The following is a 16,688-nucleotide window of genomic DNA, read 5'->3' as shown; positions in this document are numbered from 1 at the left end:
TGACTAAGTATACCTTCACTATTGATGTGCGTTTAGAGTGGTATGAGCATTCGTTTGATAGTATTCATAGTAGTCATGGTTGAAATTGGAGCTATCAGCCGTGCATTATGTGTTTATCATATTTCAATACATAAATTAAACTTTCTCTGCACCGTTGAGGTTATTTAAAAAGATGAAGATGAAAAAACAAATTATTTTGACATTTTTTTGTCGAGATGGGGATTTACGAACCCGAGTTAATCTTTATCCACCACATTGTTAGCACATAGATCATATGATACTGTTAACTGTTAACATTCTATATTTGGTTGCAACATCTTATTGTCAAATAATTCTATATAGTCTCATATTAGCATAAATGGAGAACAAAAATGGATGATACAAGAACGTTAGCTTGGTTATGAATATTGTTAAACACATAGTATTACTAATTCATTCATATTTATAACACGTGTAGTTATTGTAACATGTTCATAAAATATAGCGTCGTAAATTTAGTAGAGTTATGTGACGTCACCATAACGCCTACAAATGTTCGAAACTGAATATTGAGTAATTTTCTTAAGGCTAAATAGCCAAAATGATCCATGAGATTTGCATAACTCATCACTTTGGTCTTTGAGATTGAAAATCAATAGAAATGGTCCCTGAGATTGTCCATCATCCATCATTTTGGTCATTCAGTTAAAAACTCCTTGGGCAGTTTTCAAAGCTTCGTAACTCAATCGTTTCTTAACCAAATGCGAACCATAATATATCAAAATGAAGATAGAAAAGTGTAGAACAAGATTATACATATTTAGAAGCCCAATGGTTGTCGGAAATGGCTGGAAAATAGCCTCAGAGGTGACTGGTCCGCGAGAAAACTGGAAAACTCACCAGAAACTGAGTAAACTTTAAACGTTCATAACTTCTTCAATACTCAATGAACTCGAGTGATTCAAAAACTAAAATTATACTTCTCGACAAGACAAAGAGAATGGTATCTTTCTCGATGGCTAACTCACCGTGGTTTGGCCGGAAAACGGATCGAAAGTGTCTAACTCGAAAATGGTTTGCCGCTTTTGAGCAGTTTTTCAACCAAACCACGATGAATTAGCATTCAAGAAAGGTACCATTATCTTCATCCCGTCAAGAAGTATGATTTTTGTTTTGAATCACTCGATTTCGTCAAGTATTGTAGAAGTTATGAACGTTTAAAGTTTACCCAGTTTCTGGCGAGTTTTCCAATTTTCTCACGGACCAGTCACCTTTGAGGCTATTTTCTGGCCATTTCCAGCAATCATTGGGCTTACAAATAGGTATAATCTTGTTCTACACTTTTCTATCTTCATTTTGATATATTATGGGTCGAATTTGGTTAAAAAACGATTGAGTTACGAAGTTTTGAAAATTGTCCAAAGAGTTTTTAACCGAATGACCAAAATGATGGATGGTAGACAATCTCAGGGACCATTTCTATTGATTTTCAATCTCAGGGACCTAAGTGATGAATTATGCAAATCTCAGAGACTATTTTGGCTATTTAGCCTTTTCTTAATAAGTCAACTTTCTCTGTTGTTATATATTAGTTATTACTTATTTCAAAACATATTTTAATTATTTTCCCTCTCTTCTTTGTTCCTAAGGGTGAGTATATTATTATTAGCAAAGAGTTGGTAACCCTAATACTAATATGTGGACTTCAGTACTTCTTGGATGAATAGAATTCAATACTTTGCTTTTTTTTATTAATATAGGTCTATTTTAAATTAATTTAAGTTAAAAAAAAAAATTGATTCAAACTTTAATACAGGTGCATAGCTCTAATCAACTTAGTTATTTTGAAATTTGCACTAGAATTCAATAGTTTAAGAATGGGAAGTGGGACATAAGAAGTAAGGAGCTACCGTGTCCACTTTTAATCGATGAGAAATGCTAAAGGTAAAATTTTTTATAAACTTTATCATCTCACAGTTTAATTCTTGTGTAAATATTATAAAATATTATGTCAAAAATATATGGTAACAGAAAGTCGATCAAGAATTCCACTTTTGAGAAAATTTTCTTAGCCTTTCTCAAAACATAATTAAAAAACTTAAGACACAGTACCAGCAAATCGATCACACCTAAGTGATAGAGACAAATCCAAAACCTTTTGAAACGTGGGGTGGAGTTGGAGAAAGAGACACATAGAGCATGATGATTGTTAATGGAAACTGAGCCAATCCTAATACATGCAAGAAAAAGTTGGCAAATCACCTTAATGCTGAATGGAATGCGCACTAAATATACACTTTCAATTGTTTGTTTTAGTGGAGAAAAACGTAGGATATTGTGTCTGGAAAGCTATATCTTTTGCTACATGTACCATCTTTTGGAACATACAGATAGATATATATATATATATATATAATAGTTTTTACCTAAGAACGAATTCAAACTTAGTGATGAATGAGAATGAGAATAAGAGCAAGAGCAAGCGCGACCAATAGTCATAATTAACGAAGTATTTAGTAACAATCATTAGTAGTCACCATGTATTATTGGAACGGATTGTTGTCAGTAATGTATGATATTTGCTTCAACTTGATCGTAAAAGTTATGTGAAGATATATGATTATTAAACTAGTGCAAGATTAACCTTAACATCAAAGATTAAAGTTAAGTTATTCTTACCGCGTCTTGGAGGATCGTGCAAGCATTATCTGGCTCAAAACAAGCCCACCACAATGAGCTTATTTATTTATAATAATATGATTATCAAAAGCACCATCATTGACTAAGCCAACTGCATTAATCTAATGGAGCATGATAAGAAAAGCTTATCACTCTCCCTTGTTCTCTACGAATATAATATACGTTTTTTTAGCCAAAATCTTTGATATTAGAATAACTCTTCATTTAGGTTTTTGAGATTGAAAATCGATAGAAGTGGTTCTGAGTTTATTCACCATCAATTATTTTCGTCATTCCGTAAAATATCTTTGTTAAAATGATTGGTAGTGAATGAACTCATGAACTATTTTTATTGTCAGAAACCAAAATAAAGATTTTAGATAATTTCAATAACCATTTTAGTTTAACAAGTTAATATAATATAATTTGCCTGGTTATGACAATACATTATTTAGAAGATTCATGATGGTGCAAAATCTTAAGATTCCTCGCCTTTTGAGTCACATGACATGACTTTCCGTTTAGCATGATTGTATATTTTAAGATGATAGGCTAGCTAGGGTGGTAGGGTTTTGAGGAGAAGGGAGGGGGTGAAGGACGTTGCGCAAGTTGGCCTAAATATAAGGGATATATGCTTGCTATTTAAAAAACATGTTGAGTGACTTTCCTACAATCTTCCTTTATCAGAATCTATTACCTCATCAAAGTCTTGTTCTACTTCACCACCACATATGGCTCACTGGCTGGGGTGGCTATTATGGGGAGAGAGACGATGTGTTTTCTAAAATTTAGTGTGGGTAGAGGTAGCCAGACATGTTGTAAACTCGAGTTTCTTGTATGTTGTAAGTGATTTTATGTATTTGAGTTTTACTGTGCAAACTTATACACAATGACTAATTGTAATTGTTACTTTGAAATTAATATAGAAATATGAAAAAGTAATAATCATGATTGACAAGCTAACAAAAAACACTATTCAGTAAAAAATATTTTTCTCTATTTGGTATCGAGTGTTTCCTTTATAAAAACAAGGAATATATGAAATGATTAGTTTGTATTTGTAATGCTAATAATAATTCTATAAATAAAATTCGTTGGAATAGGTTAGCCCAACTTTAATTTTGAGTTAGGCGCGATTTGTAAATGTGTCACACAAACACATGGAATATATCAAACACATGCAGCAAAGGAAAGGTCTATAAAACCTCTCTGTATTTAATGTGAAATTGAAAATTTTGAATAATGCGAAAGCAAAAGAGAATATTAGAATTAGATGTCTCATTTTAAATATTTTTAGATAAAACATTTATTCTTTTTTAACTTTAGATTTAGGTGCTTTAAGTTTGATTAAACCATCCATTGCACGTATATTCTTGATTTAGATGTTTTTCAAATTTATTTTAAATTAATTTCTACGCTAGAAATGCCTTCAAATAATATTTATTTAATTTATTATCTTTAACCTTTCCTCAATTTAAAAATTCAATAATATCCAAATAGATAATAACCAAATATTGAGGACCGAGAGACTTAAATTATTAAGAATTTTCAATATGATAATATATATAAATCGTTTCTAACTTGGTACCATCTTTACTACTGTAAGGGTTAATATTCTTTCTCATTCTCTATTTTCTTCGTTAGAATTCAACTATGATTCAGGTGAAATTAATGTACCATATTTCTTAACAAAAACATTAAAATGTACCAACACAACTTATTTTTAAATTAAAACGTACCTATGCCGAATTGAAGGTCTTCATACCATATTAAAATGTTCCATTACTAAATTAAAATGTAACCATGCTGAATTAAAATGTACCCATGTTAAATTGAAGTTACCAATGGATTTTAGGTACGTTTATTTTAAATGTACCAATATGTAAGTTTTAGTAACTTTCTATTTTATTGTTTGTATCTACATTTTATGTGTGTATTATGTATTTGCCAATTATTTAAAGAAATTTTTTTTTGCAAGTTGTCTTTTAGGTATGTTTTATGAGTCAAGATAAAACACCGATGTTGTATGAGTATTCGAAGATTTCAGATTTTCATAATTTATGAACTAATGACAATTTTTAAAATTGTAAATGCACTAATAATGAAAAGAAAACGAGATAATTTGCCAAAAGGAAATTATAATCCCCAAATTTATAGGAGAATGTTTAATCAAAATTTTAAAAGAAACAAATGTTTAGTCTAAGTAATTAAAAAACAAGGCATCTACATCAAAACATCCCAAAGAAAAAATTAGTATTCGGTCCTTAGTTACTAATGTTCATTGACTGAAACCGTATTAGTTTTTAGATTTTGATCTGAGTCCCTAGAATTAAAATAATAATGAATTTACATGTCAGTTACATACTTTTTTTAAAATAAAAATTAATAATTGATTTAGAATTTTAATACTCACACCTTTATTAAACTCCCAACTAATTTTCAATTCAAAACATTTCCAAAATAAATAAATAAATTAGAATAAGTTTGTACCCATTAGTTTTTTTTTTTTTTAAATGTTTTCAAATTTTTAATATTATATGTACCCATGCATGTAATTTTTTCAAATTTTTAATCTTAAAATGTACTCATTCTTAAATATACCAATTTGTTATGTGTAAAATGTACCCTTTTTTAATATAAAATCTATTCAATTTTTTTTTTCTAATCCATTTTTAAACTTATATGGGTACATTCTTTTTTATTTGATTTAAGAATGTATCCATGTCAAGTTTAATTGAAGAAATTTACTAATGTTATTAAGCCTAATATCTTTTTTTTTTTTTTTTGTGATTTTGATGAATGTACCCATATTTTGGTACAATAATTTTTTTTTGTGATTTTGAAGAATGTACCCATGTTTACACACACACACACACAATAGTATAATTTATATTTTAATATTTTTCGCACAAATTATGGTTTTTTATTTAAAATTTCATTAATATAAACAACTATAAATTTTAATTTTTAATTTATAGCTAGGGAAAGAGAGGGTAATGGAGGTAGGTTAGGCGGACAGGTGGGGAAGGATTTATAGAGGTGGATCCCACAATTTTATATAAAAAAACAATTTTATTTTTAATTTTTTAACATTTAATTATTAAAATATATTTAATTAATTTTTAATCCAGTTGGATTAGTGAGTGGGTCCCGTCTCTAGCCATGTCAGCACTTAACAGAGAAATTAACAGAAAAACTAATGGAGGTCTGACATTGGACCAAATTCGTAAGATTAGGTATGACATTGTCATTTTTAAAAGATGAGGTATGAAAGTGTCGTTTGACCCATAGTTGAGGTAGTTTTTTATCATTTACCCAACAATTTATTTTTTCCAGTTGTACTAATGTCATAAGGCATTTTGACGTTGAACATTGTTTGAACTATGATTTTAGTATGGTAAACTTAACCTTTTCAACTGGGTTGTAGTAAAGTAATGTCATAGGCGTTTTGATGTTGAACTTTGTTTCAAGTTGCCACTTAGTACTAATGTCTAGTATTATTCCTCTTCACTTGTAAGTGAAAGGTCTTAGGTTCGATTCTCGCCAAAGGTGAATTTGAACCACGTTATTGCTAGCCCATTGTGAGGCCCACCTCCTTCCCCTTAATGTAAATAATATTGTTCGTTAAAAAAAAAAAAATTCATCAAGTTGAATTTTAGCATGGTCATTATCATGGATTTTTTTTATTTGAGTTGTATTAATGAGATAAAACATTTAGTTTGCAAATGACTAGGTATGGAATTTTGAGTTTGTTTGAATGTTGAATACTTGTATTAATGTCAATTTTTTTAACGAGCCTACAAGTGTGACACATGCGAAACCAAATGGTTTGGTTCTATATCAGTTTTTACTTCTTACCCAAAAACCACACCGAACTGAAATAAATTTTGAATTCGATTTCAATTTCAATTTTACTTTAAAACTGCACCGAGCCAAACCGTGCCCACCCCTAATAAAGTCTGCCAAATAGGTATTGTATCCACATATGCACTAAATTGGTTACCTTTTGGACATGAGATCTTAAACTATGTGTATTATTAAGCAAATATTTATACTTTACAATAAATAAACTACAATGAAATTACACAAATAAATGTATTTTATTACTTGAGGAGTTCATAACATTGTCTCATCGCGTAATGAGATGGATTCTAATAGAGAATATACCACGAAGCTCCGGATTTGGCGCATTCATATTCCCTTAAAAATAAATCCTCAGTATTTCCAAGCATTAGAAGCTGCCAAACAAGAAACACAACATTAAACTCAAACCTACATAAAATGTGGAATTAAAAAAAAATATTGAATTCAAATTGAGTTTGGGTTGGAGCCTCACCTTGTTTTGATATGGCCCATTCATTGTCCTGGCCCAGAGCCCAAAAGAAGTATCCGCCCAAGCCCAACGACTTCGCGAACCGGACCTTCATGTTTGCGGACCGGACACCATCATACCCGACCCAAGAGCTACCCGAATAAGAATAGTAAGACGCTGATTCGGTATCATACACAACAGTTGCGTTGGTTCTAGTGTTAAAATTAAGTACTTGGTGATAAACCAAAACACCATCCCCAGGGCCCACACCCAAAGCCGGTGCCCCGATCCCGTTTACTTTCGGGTCCTTGAGCGTCCAAGTCCGCCCGTACAAAGGCAGACCCATGACGAGCTTTTTGGACGGGACACCGGCTTCAATCCACGACCCGATTCCATAACGAGTACTAATATTACTCTTGGAATCATCCAACGCAGCATTCATCCCGGTGAAATTTGCCCATGACCCATGATAATCAAAGCACATTGGGCTGGCCCAATCCAAATATTTACTTATTGCCCCGGCCGGATACGATCTCGGACCGCCGTGAAAAGTAAATTTTGAAGCGTAATATACCGCGGAGGTTAAAAGTAAACAGGGTTTACCGCAAACTCTAGCCTCATTATCCAGAGCCTTTCTCCATTCCTTGTACAACAAGGCAAGATTTGACATTTCCAGGGCATCTTGAGGAAACTCCCAATCCAAGTCAAGGCCTTGGAAGCCATATTTCCGAGCTACCTGAATTGTGGAGTTGATGAAAACTTCCCGGGTCGCCTGGGTGGAAACCATGAGTGCAAACACGGTTGCATTGTTACCGCCGCCTCCCATGGACAGGAGTGTTGTGACAGGAGGGTTTTTGCTCCGAAGCGCTTTGATGAATTCGGGTATCCTCGCTTTGTCGAATTCGGTGACGTTGAGTTTGTAAGTGGTGGATTCGGGTTGGAGGAAAGCATAGTAGATGTGGGTGAAGTATTGGGTGTCTATAGAGGATGGTGAGAACGAATTAGATGATGGGAAATAGGCTGCTCTGATTCCCTTGCCAGATGGATAAATATGATCCGAATTCGAACCCGAGCCGGAAGACAGCATTGTGTGGCAGATTACTAGGATGAAAAAAGGCATCAACTTTGGGGTACCCATTGCTCTGCTTCTGAGGTACAAGATTCGGAAATGGCTGGCTTGGCTCAATTTGGGTTATTAGGGTTTTTTTTTTATAGAGGAAGGAGGAAGGAGGAAGTGCGAATGCTAAGGAATTTAATATTATCGACCAAGTTTACAACATTTGGTTTTGTGTTTGGAAGTATGTTGTTGAAGTTTCCTGCTGGATATATGTCAAGCCAAATTAGCAGCTAGGGTTTGAACTTTGAAGGAGGAGGAAAATATCGAGCATATACAGCCAAATTAATTTACAGAAAATTTGGGAAGAAAAGGATGTATCTATTTGGAAAGGAATTGTAAATTAAAAAGAGAAAAAAACTGGGTCATTTTAAATAGAAGTTTCTGCAGACAAACTGCTCGTGTCTGTATCTATAGCTAGAGTCTTAAGTTTCATTCAACTTCATGAGAGGAGAAAGTCTTGTATACGGGTTGCCGTTAGCCTTCTCATAAAGGGGTGAGACTTACGTATGTATATAAAATGCTCGCGGGCGGAAGTCTACTCCACCCTTTGTGAGAAGGCTGCCACACTTTATTTCTCGTGAGAGAGTTACCGTATACTAAAACGTCTCTGTAATAGATGAAACCTAAAGATAAATAAAAAAGTTGGACTTTACTTTTAACTGAAAATATGACTTTAGCCCTTCAAACTCAATTTTCTTCATATAAAACCCTACATAACTTTTTTATTCAAAGAAAACCCAATGACTAGGATCCACATAAGCAAATTCATTAACTTCATATTAATTCACACATTTTACATTTTTCACAAGCCTAAAATACCCCTATTACATACTTTATGTAGACAATTAATTGTAAGGAAATAGTAAATGATTTTGCAACAAGAAAAAAAAAAGACATTAATGTTAAAAATTTATTGCATATTAATTTTTTAGAAAGGTTTTGAATTTTCATAAAACTATTCAATTCAGTTTTTTCACCCTACTCTTGAATACTTTTGAATTTTTCCTTTTTTTATTAATATATTAGAACATTGTATTTCATTATCTACATGCACATTAATTTACCTACGAACAATTATACCATGGGTGTAATATAATATCTCTTTTTTACAATGATGCAAAATAATGTTTATACCAACAACAAAACGTGCCTGACATATTTACTAATACATGGAAAATAATTTACCTATATTAAAAAGAAATGTAGTTCGATGTATAGTATTAAAAATACTATGTTACACCCATGTTTATACAACAATAAAACGCGCCTAACATATCTAACAATATATGAAAAATAATTTACGTACAAGTTAGAGAAATGTTATTTGGTTGGGTGTAGTATAAATTTTTTTAATAATTGGAAAAATTAAATATAGCTAGGTGTAGTGTAATTTTTTTTATATAATTAGAACAAATTAATTTACCTACTTACTCTTTGAAATGTTCATTTCCAATGATGCAAAATGTTCATTACCTAACTACAAATTAATTTCCAATAATTCACCTACAACAATTATACCATGGGTGTAATGTAACATCTTTCTTTACGATGATACAAAATATTGTAAGTACCAACAACAAAACTTGCCTAACATAAGTACTTGTACATGGAAAATAATTTACCTATAACAAAAGAAATGCAGTTTGATGTATAAAATCAACAATATTATGTTCCACTCATGTTTATACAACAACAAAACGTGTTTAACATATATAACAATACATAGAAAATAATTTACCTACAAGTTAGAGGAATGTTATTTGATTCAAAATATATAATATAGGTGTAGTATTTTTTTTTTTTAAATAATTGGAACAAACTAATTTACCTACCAATTAATATGGATAAAATTGCTACAAAATATATCACCAGAAAAAAAACTACTTTTCTAGTTTGACATAGATACGGTTAATGCAAACACTTTTTTCATTTTATTTCACTTTTTCTACTACTTAATTTGGCATAAATTTAGGAATTTGGAAAAGGGACCATAAAGTATGAGTGGCATGAGTGTAAATAAATTGTATTAATAGGTCAATAGTGTTCCTATATGTTTGCAAATTTTAAATTTGGGCTTAAATTGGATATTTAAAGATAGATGAATTTTTATCTAGAAATAATGAATTGTAAGGGCCAAAATCTAAAGCACCCTACTTTTAATCCAATTCAGATAATTCTTCAAAGGGTCATGTTCTTTGTTCTTAATTATGGGGTGGCATCTAATTTTCATCATTTAAAGCATACACTCGTGATCTCACATGCACCGATAAAATTGCTGAGGTCCCCGTAAGTCACATATGAAATTAATCGGATTCGGATCTCCTCCTGACCTTTAAAAACTGAGTCTAATGAACAAGCAATCATAATTGTTAAAATTTGATTCAACGGTTACAAACAGAGGGTCCTCTAAAAGTTATAATAATTGTAGCCGTTGGATTAAATTTCAACGACCACGATTGCCTGCTTAGCAGGCTCAGTTTTTTAAGGTCAGGAGGGGATCCGGATCCAAATTGATCAAGTCAAGTTTTATATATTGTATAATTATATACATCCATTGGACCATTGGAGATACATTTAGTGGTGATTGGTGAAGAAAGCAACCCACTAAAACTTTGGAAGCACATAATTACTTTTTAATGTTTTTAATCTAGGTTGTTTATTTTAGGGTTCAATGGATTTTGGTCCAATCACTAAGTTGAATGCTTCAGCTTCAAAGTAGGTAAACCTCACATACACACACACACACACACACACATATATATATAATGGATTAATATTAACCATTTCCACTTAAACTGTCAAATGTTATAAAATACAATTACTGGGTGTGTGAAAGCCATAATGGATTAATATTAACCATTTCCACTTAAACTGTCAAACGTTATAAAATACAATTACTGGGTGTGTGAAAGCCAAAACCAGAGAAGCAGAGAAGCAATCCTTTTGTTCTTTGTACTAATTAGTAGTTCCTACTTGGCACTCATATCCCGCATGTGTAGGGCAACTGGGTTTGGATTTTTGGGCCAACCTCAAAGAGTTAGTGTTCTATACCTCAGGATTAGTTTCGGATGAAATTAGGGCTGCCTAATGACTAGATAAACCCGCTAACAATTTCTATGGTACTTTTAGGACACAATTGGGCTTGAGAGGCTTCCCTTTAAATCATAGGAGTTTTAACGAAAAGTTCGCGGTACTGTTCACTTTAACAAAAAATCACATTTTTACACTAAAAAGTCAATCCTAGTACTATTCACTTTACCTTTTATTTTGTCCTTATCGTTAAAACTCAAAGTTTTCAAGCCATTTTCATTAGTTTTCCTTTAAATCATTGGTTCTGATTGTTTTAAAGTAAGATTGTCAATTTCGAATGTGACATCTTATGTGACTTGAACTAGGTCTTCATGATTAAAATTGGACTAACAATGTTCATTTAGCATATTATTTATGAATTGATAACTTCTTCTTTGTGGATCAACTCGTAGGTTGACACTAACACACGATCCAAACAAAAATTAGTAAACTTGATCAATACGACTCATTGCGACCCCTAATTTTGATTTTGTCTTTTGAAAGTTTTAAGTTCAATCAATAGTAGTACTAGAAGTGACTTTTTGAGAAGTTTTCATGTTGCATTCCATGCTTTTGAATCTCATGAGCCGTTGAGTTGTTTTGCATTTTTCTCTTGTTTCCTTGATGGGTAGTACTATTTTAAGCGGATGACTGTCGTCTGTAAATGAAAGAAAATTTACATCTAATGAGTTGATTTGACATTCATATCTACAACACTAATCCCGTGACTTATATTATTAACGAAGAGTCACATCACCGTAATATGTAAGTTTTTCTCTGATAAAGTTGCCCCCCTATGAAATGTTTGAAATAGAGTTCAAATGTTTGAAAAACATTTGAGGTGGAGGAGGTGATGGATTTATGGAACTTTCATGGGTTTCTTCTTTTGGAGTAGTTCGTATGTCGAACTAGTTTGGAGACTGGACAGACAGGGAGATCTCAAAAGGAGATTTGGTCCCATATTTGATTTGACTATGAATGTTTAAACATGGAATCATATGAGTTGATTAAACCAATTAGAAGGTAAAATACCAAACTCCACTCAAGTCAGTGTGAGTCACTCAATTTTATTCTCACCAAACTTTTATGTGGGGTTATGATTGGGTGAAAGAAGAGAAAGTTTCCTAAAATGACTTTATGCCCGTGCAATAATTCTATAAAAAATAACATTTAAATAAATAAATCCAAAGATTAGAGAAATTGTTATAGTTACTTAGAACACAAATCACACGGTGTATCAGTGACGGCACATTAGAATTAAGGTAGTCTCAGGACCATCTGGAGTTCGGAAAGTCTTATGAGGACCCTTCGAATGTTTGTTCAAATTCATTTTGTGCCCAACAAGTGTTTAAGTAATGCCCGTTGTGAGAGGTCTTAGATTCGAATCTTGTGGATGGCGAATTCAATATCAAATTAGGTTGTCCATTGTGTGACTTAGCCGAACTCCCCCTCCCCTTGGTATAAAAATATCGATGTACTAAAAAAAAAAAAGTAATGCCCGCTAGGTATATCTTGGTAGTTGTGTCGATAGCACTTGACAAATTTTCTCGATAACACTCATCCATTTTTGCTTTGGCATATATCGATATCTGTTAACATGTGCGTAACATGGTTTGAATGACAACAACAAGCATACCAATTGTTTGACCAAATACCTCAGTGAATAAATTGAAATTTATTTACGTGCTTCGCATTCTGTTGCTATTAAAAAACTTAAACCTTTAACATTGAGACTCCCTAATATTTGAATTCTTAAATCCTCCACTAAGTGTATTATTTTATTTGTTACAATAAAAGTGATCGTGTTTCAGGTATACCTAGAAGTTGCTCAAAAGATTATACTTATCTTTAGGGGTTAACTTTGCAGATTTAATCGTGATTAAATATTAATAATGCAGCATGAAACGGCACTATCATGGCACATTAGCATGAGGAACTCCACATCAGCTTGCCCCCTATTTTATTTGTCGGCCATTTCGCCATTCCACCATTGACATATCATCTTTTAGTTTTTATTTCTTTTGAAAAGAATAGAAAATAAGAATATTAGCTAGCTTTTGTGCCGGTGAACCAAATTAGCTTTTACCTGCGAGATTAATTTATGTTTAAGTGGATGCATTGCGTGCTAATAATCTATTACTGTAGTAACATGGACTCTAGGGTTTAAGGATAATGAGGGTTTTAACTTTTTAGGGTTTTTTAAATTAAGGTTAAGACAGTTGACAACAGCTAATCTCAAAACAATTAAAATTAAACCAAAAAATAAACATGCACTTATTCGCAATGATAGTTAATTGTTAAATTATAAACTAGTAATTCTCGAAATGCATGCCCTTTTTAGTTTGTTAATAATTTACTTCACCTAACATATATTCAATCTATATGAAATCAAAGAAAAACTTGTATAGAGTTTATGAACCACCATGTCATAATTCGTATATTCATAGAGCATTTTTCGCAAAAGTATTAGGTTTATGAGTATTTTGGTCTTACTTACTATGTGTGATCTTATTCAGTGTTAGATGTGTTTTAACCAGACTACTCTAATAAATATACACTTAATGTAGATAAGTTTCTCTCGTCGACCATATTTCAAAAAGATGATAGGAAAGTACCCTCGTAGGGAAAATAAGTCATTGAAATTACAAGTAGATGTCAATAATGTTCTGTCCACAACACACATGAAAATGAGATGATTATTAGAGTGAGGTCCCCCACAGAATGTTGCAAGGGTGACAGTGCCATGTACTGAGATGTATTTCATGCCCTAGCTAGGGTGACATTGCCGGGAACATCAATCGCTTCAATTCGGTCCTTTTTTTCAAAAAATAAAAAAATAAAAATTCATAAAGTACTTATAACTCAAGTAATTAAGAATATCTATAGTACACTTGCAAATAAGGAAAGCATTTGTTTATGCATGCAATGAGTAAAACACAATCCTCATAAAAAAACAAGAAATCAAAGAAAAATGATATTTTCATGTCAAAACTAAAATACCTTTTATTTTTTTGTCGATTTATGGATAGATAGAAGAACTGTGTAAAACTTCCATTGATCCAATCAAAGTATGTGACAAATCACATTAAGTAAACCTACCAATATAAAGTTAAATAAACTTTATCTTAATATATTTAAAAATAAATAAAAAAAGCTACTAACAACAGTGGATTCTTCCATTATCCATATATACCACAAAAAACATTTACTTTCCCTCAGTCCAATAAACAAACTTTTTATCCTCTTGAGTTTTTGCTTACAACGTTCTATCAACTCAAATTTTCATAATCCCACTTGAAAAAAAAAAAAATCAGAAAACATCCTTCAATATTTCAGCAATGGAACCAGCTAAGAATTATGAAACAAATATCTTCTCATTAGCAGAAGCTCCTCCATGTCCAAACACTCCACTTCAAGACCCAAAGGAAACCAAACAGAAACTAAGAGTTGAAGAAGATGAAGAGGAGATGAAAGATCAAGAAAAAGAGAAGAAACCTAGCATCCGAATAATCGATCTAGACGCTTCGGATAGCAATTCGAATCGCAGGTTCTGCTTCGATAATCCGGAGCTCAATCTACTCGAATGCCTCGAAACGGGCTCATCAGAAGGCACCACCACCACCACCACCCCCCTTGTTTCAGATGCGGCAGAGCCTAGGGTTTTCTCATGCAACTACTGCCAAAGAAAATTTTACAGCTCGCAGGCGCTCGGAGGGCACCAGAATGCCCACAAACGAGAGAGAACCCTAGCAAAGAGAGGGCAGAGGATGTTGGGGTCCCACATAATGGCCTCAGCTGCAGGTTTTGGGTACCCTTATTGCTCAAGTTTGGCTTCTCTGCCTCTCCATGGTGGCGGTGCTTTTAGGGCACTGGACATTCAGGCTCACTCCATGATTCACAAGCCTAGTTCCATGATGTCTTCGTCTGCGATCAGGTTTGGTGGTTCGTATGGACATCGGACTTTTGGGTCAAGGTCACTTTTTGATCAGCAACCGGCGGTCGGAAAGCTTGCGGCTGCAGCAGCTAAAGGTGTTGGTGGTGCTGGGAGATTTGACATGGCAAAGAGCAACATGGTTTCACAAAGCAGTGAAGAAATTGGAAAATGTTGGTTGGGAAACGACAGTCGTTTCAAGAGTGGTAGTGATCAGGAGGAAATGAAGAAGCTTGACTTGTCACTCAAGCTCTAACAAGTTAGTAGTATCGAGACGGCAAAATTCTTCTTCATTTCATTGTATCATATATGATCCTCTTGTCTTTTTTCTTTCTTTTTTTTTGGAATTTTTTTTATGTCGGTATTGAGATGTGGTTTAAAATTCTCGTTTCACATTTCGAATATGGTTTGTGTAAATTTGATTTTTGAGAATAGCATGAGCATTTGATCTCTTTTGGTTTGCTTTTAACTTGTCCCAAATCCATTAGAATTTTTCATTTTTCCAACTTTTGTACTCCACATTTTAGTTCAACAACAAGAACTTTTGTTTTTCTTTTGGGTAGTGAATTTCAAATTAATTTTTTCTCCTTATGCACGACTCTTACTTTCTTTTTTTGGCTAGGAATTTTTTTTTATTAAGATAAAGAAAATTTCTGAGAACACGTGGAACTCATACAATCAAATATAAACGCTTGGCATGCCTCATTAAAAAGCACCCTATCCCAAATACAAAATGTTGTCAACATTGTGACTAATGGATGTAATATAGCATGCGAGGAAGTTGGCTTCTCTATAAGTATGTTGCCACTGAATAGAATCAAAAGAGGTCGGCAGCCATTTGATGTCCTAAAAAATAATTATGAACCTCCAAAAAGTTTTGCCAATCGAGAATTCCATCTATAAAAATGGACGACAAAAGGAATTTATATTTTGGAAAAATATAAAATTGTAAGTGAAGCCATGGGGTAACATATATTCACAAGTTTTGCTAATTTAAGAATCTGCACTTCAAATCAAATGGTGAAATTTGATAATCAACAATCACAAACTGACCTCCTCTGGTTTAGTCCAACAATGTTAAACATAAAGTTATGTTTGCAAGTAGAAAAACATGTGAGGGTTGTGAAATTTGTTCCAAATAATTTATGATTAGTGTGTCTACGTCGATCCAAACAAAACAAACAATTTAATTAAGAGTAACATGCTGTATACACTGGGACATATTGATTGGATAATCTTGTAACATGCTGTATACGCTTTCTCTCTACTTTTCTTTTCACATGGCATGATCAATCAGGCGAAAAAGTGAGTGCACATCTTGTTGTATGTGCGTTGTTCCCGTAAATGTTGAATATGGCTTAAAATTTGAAATAGTTTTTGAAAAAATCATAAACCTGTAATTTGTTAATAACTTTTCACACAATTGAATTATGAGCAACTTAAAAGTCTTTTGATAACCATTTTGATTTTTTTATTTTTTTTATTTTTAACAAATGATATTATGATTGAGGGAGTAGGTTAAAATCGAAAACTAGAACTTAAAAACTGAAAACTAAAATCTGAAGTGGTTCTTAAATAAACCCTTAGACAAAGATCCACTC

At 32.7% G+C, this 16,688-nt stretch overlaps 2 protein-coding genes across 2 annotated transcripts; one reads left to right on the top strand and one right to left on the bottom strand.

Moving 5' to 3' along the window:
• Window positions 1–6,698: 6,698 nt before the first annotated feature.
• Window positions 6,699–8,392, bottom strand: LOC103942392 (class V chitinase CHIT5a-like). The gene is made up of 2 exons (XM_009352578.2): window positions 6,995–8,392; window positions 6,699–6,896 (listed from the first exon to the last, which is right to left on the bottom strand). Exons 1-2 carry the CDS (start codon window positions 8,106–8,108, stop codon window positions 6,874–6,876), a joined length of 1,137 nt encoding a protein of 378 aa, XP_009350853.1. The 5' UTR covers window positions 8,109–8,392; the 3' UTR covers window positions 6,699–6,873.
• A 5,433-nt stretch (window positions 8,393–13,825) lies between these two features.
• Window positions 13,826–15,537, top strand: LOC103942393 (zinc finger protein 3-like). Its single transcript, XM_009352579.3, has one exon. The coding sequence runs from the start codon at window positions 14,495–14,497 to the stop codon at window positions 15,341–15,343; it is 849 nt and encodes a 282-aa protein (XP_009350854.1). The 5' UTR covers window positions 13,826–14,494; the 3' UTR covers window positions 15,344–15,537.
• The last annotated feature ends 1,151 nt before the right edge of the window (window positions 15,538–16,688 follow it).

Source organism: the organism of the source record quoted next, unplaced genomic scaffold (assembly GCF_019419815.1).
Source record: "Pyrus x bretschneideri cultivar Hongxiangsu unplaced genomic scaffold, Pyrus_bretschneideri_v1 Contig28, whole genome shotgun sequence".
Classification (NCBI taxonomy): Eukaryota; Viridiplantae; Streptophyta; class Magnoliopsida; order Rosales; family Rosaceae; genus Pyrus; species Pyrus x bretschneideri.
The sequence above is the reverse complement of the archived record's forward strand: the minus strand, read 5'-3'. Positions and strand labels throughout refer to the sequence as shown.